This window comes from Scomber japonicus, chromosome 10 (assembly GCF_027409825.1).
Source record: "Scomber japonicus isolate fScoJap1 chromosome 10, fScoJap1.pri, whole genome shotgun sequence".
Lineage (NCBI taxonomy): Eukaryota > Metazoa > Chordata > Actinopteri > Scombriformes > Scombridae > Scomber > Scomber japonicus.
The window spans coordinates 26079023-26101026 of NC_070587.1; the positions used below are offsets into that span (position 1 = coordinate 26079023).

The following is a 22004-nucleotide window of genomic DNA, read 5'->3' on the forward strand; positions in this document are numbered from 1 at the left end:
GGAAGAAAAATAAAAGGGACCCAAAACACAGCAACAGTGGACTGTATACTATTAAGGTAAGAAATAAAACATTTAAAAACAGTATCTGCAACTTAAACTCTGTTTTTTGGGTAACAGATTAAGATATATACTGTGTCACAATCAGAGCTTAGGTCAAGTAAAATCAGGTGATCGGTAAGTTAAGATTTAGAAATCAATTCATAGCTTGCTAAGCCTCAAGCTCCTTAGTTACTGTTTCTATACCTTAAAAGCTTTAAACTCTATCTTTATACATATGCAGGTACAGGGTTGCAAAATGTACTTTCATTAAGACATTTTCTTCTTTCTCTATGTTTGAAAAAGCAAGTCCTTAATTTCTGATAGAGGCAGACAAAGGCACATGTTCCTTTAACATCAATTTTCAAATAAGAAACCAACAAAACTTACTCAATTAACTAGCAAATTAACTTGAACTCTGAGTTTGACTCATTTTAAATGAGCACTGTAAAATATTTTTAAAAATGCACTTAATGATTGTATAAATGATATTATACTAAAAAACATTCTCACCATGATCCATGTAGGAGACATACAGAAATAAAGCAGCCACATTGTTCTTGCATTATAATTGAGACACTCAGTCCTTTAGTACAGTATGATCACAATAATATCAGATTCTTAATTTGTTAAGATGTTTACAACACACTGGTACAACAGACACAAATGATAGATGTTGATATGATGGTAACAGCCTCAGTAGTAGATTATATGTGATGTTCTCTCACCTTGAGCTGGTCAAACTCCTCGGCTTTGGACACAATACCGAGGATGTCTGCTTCTGTCCGTTGAGAGTTGAAATGTTCATTGAAAGTCTTTATAGGTGGAGGGAGAAGACATATAAGTGGTTAATAAAGTCTTGATAATGACAAGTCATTCAGTCTCATACAGTCATACATGATACATAGGGTGTAAATGCTTAAAATTGAACATAGATACATGATAGTAGAAGAATAATACACAATAAAAGAAAAACATGGAAAAATAGACTCATATCCATACCTACAGTATTTAACCACATACTAATCTAACCAGCCAGTGGGGGTCAGTATGAGATATTTAGATCAAAGCAAACTTTATCTATTATACAGCCACATCTGATCCAACTTTATCTGCAAAGGCAGTATTTTAACACCCCATACAATATTCCACTGTTCAGCATCCTAAAATTTGAGGATGGTCTTTCGTGCCAGTTTTCCATAATATATGTTTTTATACACTGTCCATATTTGTATAAATAAATGGAAGGGCTGAAAATTCTTGAATCGTGTGCAATCAAGCTGGGTACTATATATCTGACTACCCTCCAAACTGCCCGTATCCTTCCACGTTTCCAAAACATGTGCCTACATTCTAATGTATGTGCTACATCTAACAACATTAAGAAGAGTTTTAACCCAGCTTCCCTCTAAATAACAAACTATATAGCCAGAATCAGAATGAAACCCACAGATAATGAGTGATTCCTATATATTATCTTCTGTATGATGTACCACAAGAGTCTGCCACTGTCTTGTAATGTAAACTGAAGAATAAGTGCATTTTAAACAGAGAAGAGAAAAGAAACTATCTGGGATTGCCTGTGTAAGAATGGCTTGCTTGTAGGTCTTTTGGAATAAAATGTTGTATTTAGAAGTAGAGATAGCTGTAATGAATACATATTCTTTGTGCTTCTTTCTCACAGAGTTTGAAAAGCCACTCTAATCCCCTTTCCTGCAATAATTGGATTCTGAACCAGCTTTTCTCTATTATGTTGAGATACTTTCAACACTACACAGATTAGCCAGTGTGACATACACTATACTGTTATGTTACTTATTGTAACATAACGTCACTCATAGTAGAACAGGGAGTTAGTTCATTTTTAAGAGTCCTGACATTTTAAGTAGAAGTTAAGTATCAGTTTAGAATAATGTTTATGGTACTAACAGTCATGTGATGGTACTCTGCCTACCTCTATAGTGTTGTATCTGATGTAGAAGTGGCTGGCAGTCCTGCCCAGGTCAGTGGATCCAAAGTAGCCAGTGCGCTCCTCGAAGCGGATCATCCTGGCCTTGTCCAACTTCCTGCCTGCCTCCACCACCAGCTCCTTCCTGTACAGCTCTAAGGAGGGATCCATCTGCATCCACAAATATGTATACTTTGTTTAAAGCCACAAACCACATTCAACCACACAGGATCTAATGTTCATGGATGTTAATTGCATTACAACTTTTTTTGTTCTTTTTTTACAATAAATATTTTGTGTTTATTTTGTATACTTTGAAGCATTGAATATCTTTTGAAAATGCCATCAATCAGCTCAGTGAACTCCCTCATTTTTAATTTTAATGTTCAGAAATGAAGAAAGTGTTTTTTGTTGGCAAACATTTAATACAAGCAGCTTAATTAAGTTTAAAGTGGAATTATATTGTTTAAATGATTATCTTCTGTTATTATATCCACTCTTTTATTATTCTACTGGTATATTTGTTGTTTCTACTGTTACAAACAGACATACTCAAAACATCCTAACCAGATTTTTGAGGGAAGCTAGAATAAACAGCTAGAATAAAAGAAATAACACTGTAGACCACCAACCTGGAAAGCCTTGTGGTTAATGCCATATGCCAGTGGGTTGGCCCTCATGCGAACGTAGAGGTAAGTATAACTGAGCCACTTCACTGCCTCCTCCACGTTGGTGACTGTGCCCAGGGCGATCTGCAGCAGCAGCAGAGAGATGATACAGTCACTAACATCACTGGTCTCTGTCTCCATCTAGTGGACACTTGATAAAGCTGCAGCCTGAACACAAAACGTCTACAGCCCTGCCAGACGTTTTAACAGTACAACATACTTTGGACCACAATGTTAACAGACAAACATTACTTTTATATCATGTTTCTTCTCCTTTCATTTTTCTGTTCATTGTTGCTGATTTCTAAAACAAGTGGGCAGATTTCACTTTTGAATAAAACTAATAAAATGGTCATGCCCTGAATTTTTAATAACCATTCAAGTGCCACCACTTCAAAATCCACAGACCTGGTGTTCTGTCAAAATATATTCAACAATTAATCTGTACTTAATTAGTTAGACTAGTCGAGTGGAAATCTTCTAACGTTAGTCTTTCTAGAACAAATGTCCCTCTTTTTATTACTGTCCCTTCACTGCAGCTCAGCATGGAAACACTGCAGAGAAACAAAAAGGATGTTTTAACATAACATATGGATAATAAATGTTGGAATACATTACTTCACAACACAAGGATTGTGAAATCCCCCATCACTTTACAATCAAAGTGAATTATGTCATAATCTCTGAAATGTTCAGGAACAGAAGGAATGATTGCAGCAAGAACACATTTGTATCATTGTTCTTTTGGCCACCTGACATTTGGAAAATTGTGAATCTCTCCTTAAATAAGGGATGATGAGATGATAATTTTCATCACTGTCATTTTTGGAAAGCTTCCAAAATCTCTAAAATACATGTTAGAACTAGGGTCTGACCGATACTGGATTTTTGGGGACGATGCCGATACCGATATTAGGGAATAAAAAAATCCTATATCAATATATCAGCCAATTATCTTATATATATATATGTAGAAAATATACATAAACACACCTTTAATTTACAAATGTGGTAACCAAACACTTGTATGACAAATGGAGGCTATGCTATTTTACAGTTTAAGAATAAACTTCATTTTTATAAAAATTACCACAGTGCTCTGAAACAGTAAACTACAGAGTTTAATATGTATATATTAAACTTGATTAAGATTAAGTATGCATAAAATGCTGCCTATATCTAAATAAATATCTGCACATATCGGACGGTATATACACCGATACTGATGTAGCTGTGATAGGAGCATTAATGATGTTGAAAAACCAGCATGTCTTTAAAACAGTTTTCAAAATGAGATATAAATCATAGAAATAAACAACACTGGCATCCAAATAATGTACATGTAGAAACAGCAGACAGTTGATGCAGATGATGTTTTTCCAAATGACTGATTCAGACTGACCTCAGCGTTGAGGTTATCTGCCAGGCTGTCCAGGAACTGACTCTCAATGGGGTTCTGTTGGGTGAGCAGGGTCAGGTAATGACTCAGCTTGTCGTGGGTGGTGATGATGGTGCCCTCACCGTACTTGTCAAACTGGGGACGACCTGCACGTCCAAAGATCTGCATGACGTCCAGGATACCCAGATCCACCAGGGCACCGCGCTTGGCATCATAGATCTGTGTGCCCTGTTACACACCAGAGATAGAAAAATGCATTCAAGGACTGGAAACGTGTAGTGTAAACATTTTTGTGAATATCACAGTATGTAAAAATGACAAGCAGATTATTTTTTAGATGTATGTAGAGTAAGGCATTTCTCCTGCAGTCCAGTATTGGACAACCTGCTCTACCTCCTGAGCCATAGCTATAACTAGATTTCTAAATATATGACAGCCAAACTATTTTACTAGCTGAACATAAACTAATGCTATTATAACTATATGGATGCTAGAAAAAAAGTCATGAATAAGACATCTATGTGCAAGTTATATTTTGTCAAAGGCTTGAACTTGAATTAAGTGATGATACAGTATCAAATAACATTTACAACTGGACAATTTATTCATGTCCATTGGACTAAAAGAGCATATCTTAGACAAGGACAAATTTGCACATTAGGGTGCCATGGGGCAAATATTAGGCATAGACCCTAAAGAGAGCTGGATAAGGTACAGGGAGGCAACCTGGCTGGTAGTTTACCCTGCTAACCAAAAATAATGTTTCCATAGAAGACCATAATGACTGAGACATCTGTAAAATCACTAACGGGACACCTCAAAAGCACACAGGATCTGTTATTACTCTTTGTATTATCAATTTATAAATCATGAAAATATTTTATTTGTTAAACTTTCCCAGAGCCATGAAGAGCTTTTTTTGTGTGAGTGATGTCATCTCAATGTAAAGTCTATGTGCTGACCAACACATAAGTTGACTGCACAGATGGAGGAAGGAAACCTTTATCTGCTCATATGGTGGATGAGCAACTCTCAATGCAATAAATGGCTGTAGTTTGCCTGTTACTCAGTTCCACATCCACAGAAAAACCATACTGAGCTCTCCCTTTTACTTAGTTTGGTTAGTTTTGGCAATTTGATTACATAAAAATGTACTGTAGATTATGGACTGTGTAAGCATAATATTAAGTCAAAAATATGATAGGACTTAAAACTAGATTTTGCTTGAGGATCAGGTAAAACTGCAGAAGCCACCTTGAAGTACTCATTATTTCACTGCTTGTTTGTGTTAGAGGGGAAAAATACAAAGCTAAATAACTAAATAGCAAGAATTAAGAAAGTCAAACAGTGAGAACCTTGATGATAACAGCATGGGCTGGCAGGTTCACTCCCCAGGCCAGGGTGGCAGTGCAGATCAACACCTTCAGGTGCCCTTTGGAGAACATGCTCTCCATAAGGCTGCGGTCAGATCGCAGCATGCCAGCATGGTGGATTCCAAAACCTTCAGGGAACATCTCTTTCATCTGTTTGTTTCTGGAGCGCTGGATCTGAAAGAGGTGGTGAGAGAGGTTCGTTTCAAAAAACAAGAAAAGTGCTTGAGGGAGAGTGAGGGAAAGCAACAAGCAAAGGGTTTTTGGATGTTAAAATCCAATATAATGTATGATTTCAGAGAAACAGGAGGAGTCCAACAAGTCACAGCAACAATAACAGAAACATCTTAAAATAAAATACACTCTGGTACAAGAACGTGACAATGTGCAAGGAGCTCCCCAATCATAGTTATTGATCAGTAACAAAGGCAGCATTATTCATGTGGTTATTAGGTGGATTGTGATAAAATGCACTTGTAGTGACTCACTGTAGATTCCAACAGATCTGCAGCTTCGAGACCACACATAGAGACAGTCAGATAGAGATGTGTGCTGGTGACTGACAGCAGGACTGTGACCTGGCCAGGATTGAGGGGAGTCCTCATAATAAAGCTTTACCTCTCTCTCCCTGGGCATCTAAATGGAGGTCAGCACCCAACAGGCCTCTTCAACCGCAAAGAGAAAGCCCATTACTGCCACCCGCTGTCTGCCTCACACACGCACACACACCTGCTGAGTGTTTGTGTTACAAGGGTCCTCTGAATTTGTATGCAAACCTTGTGGATAAAGGTGGAGGATTGAGACTTTAAGTAACCTATTGTGCAGCAGCTCCCCCACTGTCTGTCTGAGCACAGGCAAATGTCACACAAGTGCAGTGCTAATAAGGTTTTCTTCCATGAGGTGAAAATAATACATTGGTTTAAGTAAAGTGGAAAACAATTGTCCAGGATGTCTCTTACAGGTCACGTTTACTCTGTAAAAATGATGTGGTGACCAAGATTATCAACCTTTTCTTGGTGGACCCAATCTTTATTCCCAAGTCCTTTTTTAAACCTTAGACCACCATTACTTTATATGGAACAGAGGCCCTGTTACAATACAAAATGCACTCTTACAGATGTCAAACATCAGGGAGGCTCACCCTTCCAAGTTTCCAGGTATATTATCGGGCAGCAAGTATACAAAGCCGCATTGTCATTGTGGCCGTAAACTAGCTTCCTACCTGTGTGCACATGGAGGAAATTTAGTGCAGACCAGTGGTATGGTACTGGCCTGCGCCCGACTATCTATGCCTCCTTCTGATCTAAATCACAGGCCTGTAGTTAGTCAAACACTGTGAATATGGAAACAGTTTAAAAACCACAATGGAATTCAAGCAATTCCAAACTCTCTCCCTGTAACAACAAACCAGTTTTTCCTCATTCTGAATGACAACGCCTTCAGCATGTGGCATGATAGAGATATTACAACATTTTAAGATCTGTACAATGTTTGCCTTCTTCTCTCAACCCTAACCCTTTCAGATTGGTGATTTTGCAAGGGAAAACTTCAGATTGTCCATTAGTTCCTCCTAAAACTATGCCAGACTTTTGAGCTACTAGAGGCCAGTGTCCACAACAACACGCTTGTTCCAATCTATATGACCTTATCTCAAGACCTATAAGTCAGAAGGTTGGGGAAGACTGGTTTATACTATGAGTTACAGAATGTTTTACACAACTTAAGGTCATTGTTTAAATATACTGGACCATGGTCAAATAAAACCTGACATTGAGCCTCTATGTAATAGACGCAATCCGGCTCCAGCTGCATTGATGCAAGTTTTGGCTTTTCCCTACACAATATACATTTTGGAAGAACATTTTTAAATCTTTCATGAAAACATTACAAACACGCGTTGACCCTTGCCCACTCATTGCTCTCCTTCCTCTCTAAAAACTCCCACAAAGATACCTTGGTCTTCTCCACTCTAGTCACCAAAAGCTTGATTCTCATGGGCTGGACACTGGATGAGAGATTTTATAAATTGTTTGCATCTTGAAAAAATTAGATACACATGAGAAGGCAAGGCAGAAAATGTTGTATGTGTATCTTCTCCTCTCTTAGTGCCGGCAAGCTCACCCCTCTACTAATTCCTCAAGTCTACATTAATCATTATTAACTACCATTAATCTTAATCAACCTCATACCAACATCCAGAGACATCATATATTGTCCTATCATTTACATTACAAAAACAAGCAAATTAAAAACCAAAAAAAACCCAACGGAAAAAAAAAGAAAAAGATATGAGCTTCTTCTGATTATCTACCCTTGTTGACAGGACTACACGGTTTCTTAGAAATTACATGTATTATTAACCTTTATTTTATTTCGAAAGACTATTGAGAAGGATTACTAACAGCAAAAACAACAACAGGCAAAACAATATTAGGTACAAGAAAATAAAAATAACATAAAAACAATGAGTTAGTTAGTTAAAAGTTAAAAACATTTGCAATCAATTAAAACAAGGTCTGAAATGAGGCCTTTGAACAGCTGTAGTCACGGTAATACATCTAATATTAAGGCCTTTTTTCAGTTTGTTCCAAGTGCGAGGTGCATTATAAGAGAATGACATATTTCCTATTTAGGTTCTGACTAATGGAATATACAGCAACAGCCTATTCTGTGATCGAGTACCAATATCATGTGACTTCAGGGTTAAAAAACAATGTATGAACAACCAAACTGCAACAGAAATACCAAGGAATCCCATTCAATGTGCTGCCTTTAATTGACTTTAGCTACTGCACCTTTAGAATAGGCTCAATTGGTTCTATTAAAAAAAAAATGTTACACCAGTGTGTACTCATCCTCAGGTATCTTAAGATGTGGTCAGATGGGACTTTGTGTGACCCAGTTTGTTCGAAGCTACCTAATTATCAATGTGGAGGAGGAAGTGTTATGCTGCTACTGTTCTATTACTACTTCTATGCTTTGTACAGTGATTTTATTCAGATGATAATCCAACAAAAATGACGTAATAAAACAAAAAGTAACCCTGCTACGCTGTCTAATGCTATATGTGTCTGAAATTCAGTCCTCAGGGCCAGCTTGTGCTGTGCTGGTGAGATCCATGTGAGTTGGGTAAGGGGAGGTAATTGAAATGCTACGGCTGAGGCTTTGCTTTGAGGTGTCAGAGTGTGTTACAGCCATGCTTCCAGCCTCTAATCTAAGGTGAGTTAGCGCTGATGTCTGCTGTGCCATGGCTGTATTTGAGATGGCAGTGACCTAAGCTCCTGATCAGGTCCCATTAGGCCCTGCCGCTCGCTGTTGCTCCTGCTGCAGAGCTCACTCTGTCCACAGACAGCTAGCTGCCAGCTCCACTCACTGTCTATCATGGTTGGAGCTACGCTAAGAACATCAGCTAACACTGGAGCTGAAATAAACTATTTAAGAGGTTGTCAAACCCTCTACAAGGACCACAAGATAGATCAAGGTGTAACTAACTGGTTTTACATTTTTGAGGATGTAATTTGGGATTCATGGATATCTGGTCCTTTATGTAACCGTGTGCAGGACAGAAGCAGCTGCATTTTTAGAAATGTGGAAGCATTAGTATTTTTTGCAGCACATCACAACTTCAAAGCTGAGATTTCAAAGTGTGCACAGTAAAGAGCAGAACATAAATGGCATCACGGCCAGCAGCACGGACTCCCACGATCACCTAAAACACTCATTTACTTAGTTAAATGGAGGCAGGATGGCTAATTGTTGATATCATTTAGAAGCTCTTGATAGTCATAATGTTTGGTGCTTTGAGAGGCTTGCTTGTTAATGCTGGATAGGCATGAAAGAGTGGGAGGATGAGTTTCCACTTCCACCCACTCGAGCCCACTTTTCTACTATGATCTGCCTCCATCTCTTAATATCGTATTCAGTTTTAGCTCCATGGAAGAAGGATACTCACTAAGTCTGCCTAAAATCACCATCAGGCATGCAAAAACTTTGTGTCGCCGCAATTTATCAATTTAGCAAGGTATTAATAAGACTACAGATGTAGATCCCTGTGCGTTTCATTTGATCTGCATGAAGCGTCACTAAATAAGATGGGATGCTGGGCCGTTTAAGACATATTTTTCAAATGTCTGGAGAGCAATGGAGTGCAAAAGAAAATGTTCTATGCTTCTGAACATGGAATATTGATAACACTGTTTGAAGACGCATTTAGAGCCGTGATAGTGCATTCTTCTCCAATGACTAAGAGAATATGAGAGGAAATATTAATCAAATGGCATAAAAAGAGATAAATGATTCAGTTTAAAAAAAGATGTGTCTATTATATTGAACCAGGCTATCGTCACCTCTCCTTTTGTGTCTTTTGTATGAAACATTGTGGATTTTACACCTGCTTTCCTACAATTTCTGATGCAATTTCCTCTGCCACAGTGGTAAGCTGGAAATGATAAATCAGTTGCAGAAGCGGTTGTATAAATTTACACTCCATCATTCTATAAATTGTGCCGCTTAACGTGAACACTTAAAAAATACATTTAACATGAGGCCCATACATGCACTGTTTCCGTGGTGCTGCTGTTTTCTCCATTATGTGATAGCAGGTAAACAAAATGTGAGTGTTTGGTGACAGGAGAAGGCGCTGTAGACAGGCTGTGTTGAAACCAATGAAAGGGTGACCTACACAGCAGCAGCAGCAGCAGCAGCAGCAACAGCAGCTTCAGTCCTCTATCTACACACGATGCGTTCAGGCACATCACAGTCTTGTAGGTCAACTGTGTTTTGGTAGTGTTCACAGCCCAACACATAATTCGCACTATAGTTGCACGCATACATTGGACGAAAATAGATATGACCAGCTGATTAAAATAGAAGTGTATCTGTTCCATCAGGTGTGCCTGAGTAGACAAGCCTTTAGTAAATGTGTGCTGCAGTGTCTCAAATCCCGCTCACGTCTCCACTGCTATCTTTATGCACCAGGTCTATTTCTGTAAGAACCAGCTTGCATCTCTAAAACATCAAATTAATTAGTAAATGTATTTTTAAAAACTGACATAAGGTGCAAGTCATTTGTTATTCACTCTACCTCCATGTAAATCAGTTTTTTTTCTTATTTATGGCATTTCTCTAACAAAGTCTGTGAAGTAGGAGAAGGACTACTACAGTTCCCCTCAACTAATACACAGTACTGTATGTGGGTCAATGACAAATAAAGGTTGGCATGATGAGCTATTCAAAAATATATTTAAAAACTAGATTTAAAAGCAGCATCAGGTTTATTAAAGGTAGGGTTGGTAATGTTGGAAAGCTAGCAAGAGAGCTAGCAAGATTTGAAAATAGCACCTCCTCCTGCCTCCTCTAAGCTCAACCCCGCTGCTCCCCCTCCCGTCAGTGAGTCCGTCCAAGCCACGCCCCCACAAACTGGAACGCGCACACTGCTGCACGGAGGAGAGGAGAGCTACGAGCTAGCCATTTCCAAGTATTTTGGACAACAACCAAACAGTCTCATGTCTCATTTACCTGTAAGTAAACTATATTATTATGTTTTTTGTTTGTTTTATAACACATCAGTCTGTGCAGATTCAGATCCGGGACCCGGGTCTGAATCTGCTGAATCTCCCCAAGGATACGTCTGGATTCAGACCCATCAGCTAAATTACATTGTAATAACTGTTACGTGTTTTTCACTGACAAACGTGTATTTTATGTTTTTATTAGTCACGTAGCATATCTGCTATGTTTTTTATTGACAATTATGCAGGGTGATGCAGAAGTGTTAGGAAAGTAAATTTGGGCCAATATCTCAATTTTACTATAAAACTTAGACACTTATGCTACTAGGCTAACGCTATGTTTGTTGTTTCATTGTTAGAGGTTACACGATGAGAGCACTGGCTCAGACCCGAGCTACAGTCCTGAATCGAGCACGTCTTCAGCTCCAAGGGGACGCGGTCGTGCTAGAGCCAGAGGAGGCCGTAAGGGGCAGAGGCCGAGGAACTTGAGGTCAAGGACGTGGAGCAAGCCGGACTGCGACCGGAGAGCTTTTACAAGATGAGGATATTCAACGAGTGGAGAATCTGCAAGCTCAAAGAATTGCAGATGAGCAGGTAGCCTTTCTAAAATAGCCTCTTTTTTCCTGATCTCAACATTATCAAGAACTGTAAACAATGACCTGCCATTTACAGTGAACACAACACTTCTGAGTTTATTGTCATTCATAAACTGTTAAAGAATATAATACTATAATATAAACACATGAAACGTTTAACTCTGGTCCGGCAACATACCAAAAATATAATAAATGAAATTACAATATTAGTAATAATAAAGGACAAGATGGTGAGAGTCTAATCTTGATGAACTATTTTTTTTACAGGCTAGAATTGAACGACTGAGATTGGAAGAATCTCATCAGTTGCTTCAGATCAAGAGACCCAAGCCTCATGTTTGATGTCCTGCAGATGCTCCTCCACCAGGCCCTCCAGCTCCACGTCTACCTACATGGTGTGTGTGCAGGAAGTGCCGTGAGATGCCCACAGATCTAGAAAAAAAGTGCTGTGGGCAACAACCTGCTTCCTAACCCTCACCTGGAAGTATACAATTTACATTTTAAATTTGGTCTTTTGTTATTTATATTTTGTCAGTTTTTAATAAAAATTTGAAAATGATGAATGCCTTTCATTTGACTATTTCTGCAACAGAAGCAATATATTTTCTCACCACCACATTAAAAATAAGTGATTACAGAATAATTACAATAAAATTGATATAACCCTTTTTATTGTTACATAGATAATATGTACATTTTCAACATGAGTATATCTACACATTGGAAAAGGTGTTTCCAGGTAAGGCAGACAGGTCAGGCTGTGTGTAGGGAGTATTTGTCAGCGGTGGTGATCTACTCCTTTGGCAGTGATTTACCTTTAAGAAGAATATCACAATTACACATCTGACAATAATGAATACATTTTTGAGATAATCAAAGAATAAGAATACTTAGAGCTTTATTTCCCATTTCTTTTGCACATAATTATGTCAGAACTTCTTCATCAAACTACAATAATAGTCTCATCAATCCGTGTTTAGTCGGCGTCGAGGTTGATCGGTCCTTCTCATGGCTATGAAAACATAGATGAGCTACATCACCACAGTTGTAACGTGTAAAAGCCAATATACGTAGGTCTTTTTATCACAATAATAATGCAGACACTGACGACTAGTGTAGAGTAATATCTTAAAAAATGTATATACTATAATCTATTCAATACTAGCGTCACCGACCCACAGCAAAGCTAATATTAGCATTACGCTAATACAAGCTACAAAAGTAGCTACGTTAGCATAACTTACATATATATAACAAATCCTCCCCGAAGCAAAACAAAACATTACCTGTCCAACAGAAAGAGAGCAACCTCGGCATCACTGTTCAGGCCCTTCAGATCCCTCAGGTGTCTCCACCGCTCAAATGCTACTCCGATGTTGATTCTTGTTTGACCTCTTGCTTTATCCAGAGCCTTTTTATTAGCAGTCCTTTCCTCCTCCGGCTTCTCTTTCTTCCTCTTTTCTCTGGACGAGCCGTTACAAGTAGACGTGCAAGTGGTATTTTCTCAGCCATTGCTCTTAAATAAATATTACATCCGTATTCGGTAGTTCTGCAGAGAGGTGTGCTGGTTTTTCTGGCAACAGCGACAGGTGAAGACTGTGCACGCGCGCAGTAGGCAGGGAGAGAGGGGGCGGGGCGTAGACTGTATGCGGAAGCAAAACTAGACATGAAGCCACCTGATTGGTTTTTTCTGTTCGCACCGAACGGCTCGGATTGGTCGGGGTTTTATCAGTCCTGTGGCTGCTACAGAGCTCTGATTTTTTCCGTTCCTTTTTCTAAAGCCATAATGTATTGATACCTTTCATAATAGAAGGACCATTTCTCCCAGTATAACAAAAAGTGTTTCTGAACAGGATTACCAACCCTACCTTTAAATGTACATTTAGTATTTTTGTTGGTTTTATATCATTTGAAATGACATTTGCACCATTTTTTACCAAAAGAAAGACTGAATGCTCCTGAAAATGTCAAATGGCGTAACCACAAAAGAATAATGAATATTAAACACGTTAATTAACATGATTCTCCAGATGAAATGTAATATTTAGAACAATAGTATTCCATTACCTGTATTTAATATAAACAGTTATATTGTAAGATCATGACAAACTAGTTGATATGGTGTTTTAATGGTGTTTTTAAGCAAGTTGAATTATTTTATATTATTTATTTAAAGTTTTTATGGTTACACCACTTAGACATTTTTACCATAATTCTCTAATATATTCTCTCAAAATGGATTAAAAGCAGAAATTTGATGCTGGGTCCACAAAAAAAGAAGTGCAAGTTATTCATATGTTTATTTTTTAAATTTTAACCCTTTAAATTTAAACTAAACCACATGGACACTAAAAATAACATTGACCCATGTATCATAATATACACAGTGTATATTATGATACACAGATACAAAATAAACATAGACAGCATGCTGTGTTCATTCACTGAATTAAGTGTAGCCACAAAGTATTTGTTACCATAGTGATCACAAATGAGCTGCAAATGTGTTTTCATTTTGTTGAGAAACACAAAATGTTGGCAAAACGAGGCGAAACAATCTTGTCTGCTGAAGAACAGACTGCTCTGCTTCTGAAACTCCTCCAGTGGTCATCTGAACTGTGATGGAAACAGAGTCCAAATAATTCTGGAGGTTAGTTTGAAAGTTTAACAGCGGAGGTCATATTTGTGTGCATGTACTGGTCTTCTGTTCTTGAACATGGTGTGTGGCACAGCAGGACGGTTAAAACTCCAGTCAGCTGTTTTAATGCTGATGAAGAAGCAATTAATCAGAGACTTGCTATGCACTCCCATGATAACATGCGAGACCGCTCCCTGAGGGTATGAGACTGCAGATGAGCCTTACTGTAATACCAGAATAGTCAGACTGGATGTACTCAGACTTTACTCCACACTGTCCCACTATTTTACAAAGCTGGGTTTCTATTTAAGGCGGTATTTTTTTTTTTTTGGTATGTGTGTTTGTCACTCCACTGTGTCATTCCTACTTCCACCTGCCTTTGAGTAGTGGCTCATTGTTGTTGATCAGTGTACTGGGGAGCTACGATGACAAGCTGTCACAGATCCGACACGATGAAAGGACCTGTGGTGGACGAGACTTGTAAAAATAGCAGCGAAATGAAAGCAAACAGAGACATTAATGAGCCGTCTCTGGTGTTGTTGCTGCGGAGTCCCTGGAGGCTTCGTACTCGCAAGCATCACTGTGTCCGCATCGGTGTATCTTGTCAAACAAAATGACATGAAAGCTGCAACATCTGAAGACCACAGAGATGGAGAGTTTAAAGAAGAAGACGTCCTGACAAGCAAAATGAAGGTGTATCAGCACATCTGCACTGTCTATCATAACCAATTTAAACACTTGTTCTTAAGTACCAAGCATCCTCACATAAACAGACAAATCTTTACCAAAGCATGCTATGAATGTCCACCATCTTTTTTCTTTCTATCCTTTACTAACCCCTGACATGTCTGTAAAACTATTGTGTAATGGACCCAAGGGACCACAAGGTGTCTCTTAACCTCCACAGTAAAGTTTCCTTTTCTCCTCTGCAACCAGCCGTGTGGTTTCATCTCCGAGGAACTGGATATTAAAAAAAGTGGGGGAGACAGGGAGGTGAAGGGAACAGCAGGGAGAAGAAGGCAGGCGCTGGATTGTCAGAGTTGGAGCAAATGAAAGTCAAACGGGCTCTCACGTAGGGTTCTCTCTGGGGAGAGCTTTAAGCAGAGGTTTCCTGCACAAGAGGGCAATATGATACACTTCTACACACTCACTGTTATCTCTCTGCCTTACATTCCCCACGATATCTAATCCATGTTTATTTATGATTTCTATTTTATGGTATTGTTTTTTAATGTTAACAAGAGATTATTTTCAAAACTCTGGACACACTATACTGTACAGTATGAAGAGTTATAATGACATCTGTGATATCTGGGATTTTTCTCTTTGTCAAGAAATCTCATGTGTAGAGTCAAAACAACATCTTGATCTACTGTGTGTGTATCAAACCCTGATATATGTTATTCCTCTGAGACATAGAGCTCCACTGTTGTTCCATTCCTGTAATGTGTTGTGTTGTCTGTATTTCTACCATGTATCTGTAATGTGTTGTGTTGTCTGTATTCCTACCATGTATCTGTAATGTGTTGTGTTGTCTGTATTTGCAGTGTGTATCTGTGTCTATTTTCTTAAGATTTAATGTGTTGACGTTTCAGGGCCACCATAGATATGGTTGTGTAAGTGTTGATCATCTGAATGTCCATCCAGGAAATCTCTATAAAACTAGTAAAAATAGAAAAAGACCAGAAGAGAAACTAGACATTAAAAGATAACTAACTTCACCAACTTCCTCCTTATGTATGCAATGCCATCTTTCCAAAATGGTGACTCACTGGCTAGATAGCTAAATAAGAGTTATGAAAATTAATTGGCCATATCTGTGGTTTAAACAACTCTTTAAAAAGTCAGATTCTGGGCATGGTGGGGTTTTTTGTAAATATATGTGTGCACTACCACGGCCAAAACATGCACATTTCAATTCCCCTGTAAGATCTTTGTTTTTGAAGATTTCAATGTTCCTCCTCAAGCAGCCAATCTGTTGAGCGCTGAGTAACAATTAACATTTAACCATGTAGTTTATCATGAGCCATAGACACTACTGTAGCACTGCAGTATGGAAGCAGTGAAAATGGCTCTATTTCAATACTCACACTACAATTAGAGTAAATGTCGTGTTATGTTCATTAGATTGGAAATTCAACAGAACTTTCTCATTATAGTGATGCAAAACATAACATGGGTAGTATTATCTATTTCTAACCAAGTATAATTGTTAATGCTAATTAGTTGTACATGCACTATATATTACACAGGTTTTTAGGAAACCTGCTGGTCTTATAATGAGTATAGTAAAAAATATGAAATGGTATATTTCAGTTTCCTTTAATTAACCCAGGAAAAGTCTAATTGTGATTTGGTTAGATCAAGAGAGATCTAGCAAAGAGGGCTGAATTAAACATGATAAAATAATCAAAATGCCTATAAGAAGTGTGTTTGAGTGTATGTTCTAAAGCTTCTATAAGGCTGAATATGGCTGTGAGTTTGTGCTGAGTATGGACCATAAAACTCTGCTGACAATAAGCACATGTCATCAATCAACACCAATACTCTAAAGATGCATTCCCTCTAGGTTCTGATGTGAACCAACCGTGTACGACAGATAATACAACCAAAGCATCCTCTCACACACACACACTTAAAGGCAGGTACTGTATATAAGAGGAATTGCTGGTGAAGTGGAGAGTGTTTTCTGGATGTTTTCCCTCTTAAGCTAAACAACACTTTATAATCATCCACTCACCCAAACAGTGTATTTAAAAAGAATTGATTTGAGCGGCTGCATTAAGATATCTAAGCTTGATTGACAGCCTCTCCAACCCTCTAGATAAAGCCAATTAAATCACATTAGGAGAGAAGAAAATATAGTGGAATCACTTCTGACTTTTAAAGCTGGATAAATAAATGCTAAATTATATGACTGACCTTAGAGGTGCTTAGAGGTGCTTATTTCACTGCATATGCATATTGGAGATTAAAAAACACCTATAAATATTAATGTGGGGCAATTTTCAGAGTGCAAATATGCAGTGCATTATCTCTGTGTGGGCTTAGAGTGGAATCAGCCCGATGCCCCCTTCCCTTCACCAGAGCAGGCTGGACCGACAAACACTCAGAGACAGACTAATGGAGTGAATAATACTCATTATGTTGGGACACAGGCAGAAGAGCAAGTGAATTAATGTACAGTTAGTGCATGAATAAAAGGATTAATTTATGAACAGATATTGTAGGAACAGTTGCACAATTGCTTTTTAAAGTAGTGTTTCAAAGACTAACCAGGCCACAACGCACCATTTTTAGTCCCTCGACGTAATCTCTTGTCTCTATTTCCAGTTTTAGAAAGCATGAAAAGTGATCTGATTTGTATACATATCCCATTTAAATAGAGGGAAGATTAGAGGCGCATCAATCTTGGCTCAGCCCCAGGGAACGAACGAAAAGGTTACTAAATTTATCACTCTGCCTTCTGTTGCAAGAGATTTAAATATGGGAGTCGGAGTCTGACTGACCGTCCTCTGAGGGAGAATATAGCTCCACCTCTGTGTACTCTCACAACACAGAGACCATTAATTACACACACACACACACACACACACACACACACACACACACACACACACACACACACACACACACACACACACACACACACACGCGCGCAATCGCTGTTCCACTGCACACACACTCAATATAGAACCATACCAGTGTTAAGTGATGATTTTATGTGAATCAAGAGATCCACAGCTCTTTTCTTTAGTATGAACCGATTGGTGTTTTTGTTAGGTTACCAGTTTAAGTCCCAGTGATAAAAACTGCATGCTTCCAAATATTTTTGAATAATGTAAAATGTAGAGCAAATTTATTTATTCAGTCTGGATAAATAAAAGTAAAAAAAAAAAAATATATATATATATATATATATATATATCATAACTGCTAAGTCCAGACAAACAAGGATCTCTTCTAACATACAGTATTTGTATTATTTGTATTTTATGGTTTGAAACATTTGACTACATCTTAATATGGACATCAGGTTTTAGTGTTTTTGTCCAACATTTCTGTCCAGTCCTTATTTTTCCATTTTTTATGTCCTGTTTGTGAAGAACTTTAAAAGGTGGATCTCAGCCTCGGCCTGTCACAATAATTACATTATCCACTTACTGTACAGTAACATAATTATGAACATCATCATGTCTATATATGGACTCATCATATGATACATGGACATGACCTTGATTATTTTATTGACCTCAGTATTGCCTGACTTCACATTAGCAGCTAAGAGGCTACTCATGTCACATTGGCTACACAAATAACTCTGTCCCCAACCATAATGACAGTCTGTGTTTTTACACAAGTGTAGCACCTACTCTGCAATCCCACCCCCATACCCCCTTACATTATTATACTATTATGTTATTATTATATCAGTGGTATAAAACGATCTTCAAAGGACAATAATATCATTTATCGCGATTATTTCTGAGACAATATATCGTCCAATAGAAGTAGTTATCGTGAGAGGTCTATCTCAGTCAGTGCTAAAATCTTAGATGAAAAGTCACAGACATATTATGCTTGGGAAATACTGAAATATGTATCTGGTAAAACTGAAAGCCCTTATCAGATTAGCAGACTTCAACTAATATCTACAACTCCCAGATTGTAGAGCGAGGTAAACTGATCCTGATGCCAGAATCAGTTTTCTGTACTGCAGGTTGTTGAATGTTTTTCTACCTGTTTTTCACAGTGACCGTAGTCTGGGCCCTGGTCTGGTTGGAAGAAGCATGTTTCTCCGTGGTTCTTGGCCATCTCAATCAGTCCCATGGCTGTCTTCACTGTGGCATTACGGGCGTGGACAAACACCATCACCTGAGGAGCACAGATAGATACAAGTTTATCACACGAGCACATCATTCAACACACTTCTTCTTCATGCTTCTTTACGTGTGTTAGTAAAGGTGCACTTCCACCACGAGCATCTGTGCTCCTTCTCACAGCTTCTCTAAGTGAGTGGAACCAATCGGATGAACATCATTCTTCTAAAGAGGCAATCCTATCACTATGGAAGCTATTCAGGCTTATTGATCCTTTCATTACTGAACTCCGCTGTGTTTTTGTTCACCACATCCTGCTGTTGTTGTAGTGCTGCTCTCCTTTGTGACAGCCTACAGTGCAAGCTTCTCACTGCATATATAAGAGGAGATAAAGGGTGCACCGGTACGAGTGACCGAGTTGTGACACCCAGATTGGTAAAATACGAAGAGTGGTGTTCAAAACATTCAGGTAACAGCTTCTCATTTGTAGCCAACAATGAGCATTGTTTTAACTGGCAGCAGGTCATATGAGCTGTCACTAATTCATTATAACTGTGTGGGTTGATGGCAGGTCTATTCTCTACAACCAAACATTGTGAGGGACTTAACTCATCTCTGTCACACCTCTGTATGATATCAAGTGGTGTGTTTGAAGTTCCCACACTCTTCTCTCTCACTGCTCATATCACACGTATACCTGAGTTTAACCAGTTATAAAGTTAGTAGTTTTGAATCAGGGCTAGGACTGGGTAGCGATACTCTATACGTTTAAGTTATCGACCAAAATAGAGCGATGCCAAGTAGTATCGAAACTGCAATCCATCCTTTTTGCATCCAGAGCTAGAAAATAGGACTATTTGTATGAACTTGCTCACAATCAATCAACACAAGCGTTCTTTGATTAAGACTTTAAAAATGCATTTGTATACAAATCTAATCATTTAGATGTGGAGGAGTGGTGGCATTTTATACAATGTAACGTTTCTATTTACATGATGGGTATGGAATGAAGTACTCAGTTGGTATAAATATGACTTTAAGGCTACTTGGATTGGTACTGGTATCATATTTTCTTTAAACGATACCAAGGCCTAATCAGGGCCTTCAGTATTTGGATCAAGAAGCATGTTAAAAATAAAGTGTGCCATATTTAGTACAGTACAGTTAACCTCTTATTTAAATGTGTAAGATACAAATTTAATCAACGTTGAGTGAAAAACTTTATCAGGAAATCCCTGATTGAAATATATTATTAGACCATATGATATTGCATGGCTGCTACCAGCTGTGTGTGCGCTCCGAGCACAGCGGGTCCGAAGAGACCACTGCAGCAAATGTTATTTATTGAAGGTGTTTTATCAGCACCGCTGAGCTGTGTGGAAGCCTTGTCGGCAGTAACCGCTGGCGTCTCAGCTTATTAAACTTCTCTCTGGCAGCATGTGCTTCCCAGCAGGAGGGCACTGAGAGAATCATAAAGGAAATTTCATCCATCAGATCCTCCCAGATAAAATTAATATGTGTCACAGACACTTCTTGACAAGTTAATATTGAGGGAAGGAGACGCCTCCCCGGCTGAGCTGTGGCCTCAGTGGCCTCAACCCACCAGCCAGACTGGACCATTGTATCATTTCAGCCAACCAGATAAGAAAGTTGTCAGTGGTGCAGTAGAATCAAGTTGGTTTACAAGTTCTCGAGGGCTGCAGAAAAGGTTCATATTAAGTGTGTCTCTGAGGGAGAGAATGGGCAATAGAGATTAAAAAAAAAAAAAAAAAAAGCATGTGTATTCACTGGCAATAAAATGATGCACAGGATAACAAGCGTGCTCAATGGGGAGCTCAACTCCTGTAGCAGATGGGAGCTAAACGCTGAAGTCTGAATTCACAACTCTCATGTTCCCAACAGGCCTTCTGAGGCTGGTGGAGTGGAAGCAGAGTGAGTGGAGGGTGGAAGTGGGTGGATGAGGGGGAGAAGGAAAAGTGAAGGAAACAGAGGGGTGGGAGGAGGGGAGGTGGGGAGAGGAAAGGGGGCAACACTGGGAGAGATAAGGACTTCAGAGACTTTAGATAGCAGGTGTTCATTCCAAAAGGTTCACAAGAAATATTTACTGCAGGAGTTGCTATTCATGAAAAAAAAAAGTTCAGAGAAATCTTTTGAAGGGAAGCAGGAGTTGTATAAAAAGATGGACTTTTATTCGTTATGCTGTGTGCCTCCTCAGGTCGCTCTAGTCCAAACATTCAACAGTGGCAGTTTTAATAAAATCATAAAAAAGTGAGGTGATGTTAGAAGGAAAATCAGATTGAACACCATCTTGTAAAAGGAGAATTATTTGTTTTCAGGACATTTAATGATGAGGGGAATTTAAAGCTTAATAAGGGAAGAACTGAGACATACAGTACAGGTTTCAATGAGAAGACTGAACAAGGCACAACACAACCAAACCACATGTGAAATATCTCCCACTAGTACTGCATTTATGTTTATATTACTTACATTTCCACAATCTAACTTTTGACTCAAACAGCTGATAGGGGTGATAGTGAATTTAAAAGATGTTAATTAAAAAAACTAAACTAATGCTGTTAATTAAAAATGATGACAGTGTAGGGCTTGCCCTTCAAACTATAGCCTGAAGTAAAACAACTTTTGTTCTCAGTAAAGGTCTGACATGACAGGAAAGTGTGATGAATATAATAGAATCGATGGCAACTGCTGCTGAATCAGTCACATGTCTCTTACTCTTACTGTACATACACCTACATGATTTCCCCCCCCTTGAAATGATAGACTACACAGTGAAAGGATCATTCTAATTGGTTCCATGTGAATATGAATATGTCCATATAAAATCACAATCAATTATAGTTAAAACAGCTGTTTTGTAATGAATATACATAATGTATAGGTGCAGGTCTGTTATTATTTGACATGTAAGCTCTGCATGATGGCACGTTGTTGTTTTAATTTAATGATGCACTGCTGTTTGGACTCACACTTCCTGTAGTTGTTGGATAATTGACTA

General features: G+C 38.5%; 1 protein-coding gene across 1 annotated transcript in view; it reads right to left on the bottom strand.

Annotated features, from left to right (window-relative positions):
- ascc3 (activating signal cointegrator 1 complex subunit 3) overlaps positions 1-22004 on the bottom strand; it is a 166075-nt gene that overhangs the window by 50946 nt on the left and 93125 nt on the right. The window contains exons 14-19 of the mRNA XM_053326740.1: positions 18906-19040; positions 5407-5598; positions 4055-4279; positions 2617-2736; positions 1991-2155; positions 765-851 (exon numbers count right to left, since the gene is read on the bottom strand). Coding sequence (XP_053182715.1) covers positions 765-851; positions 1991-2155; positions 2617-2736; positions 4055-4279; positions 5407-5598; positions 18906-19040 — 924 coding nt within the window. The remainder of the gene's footprint in view (positions 1-764; positions 852-1990; positions 2156-2616; positions 2737-4054; positions 4280-5406; positions 5599-18905; positions 19041-22004) is intronic.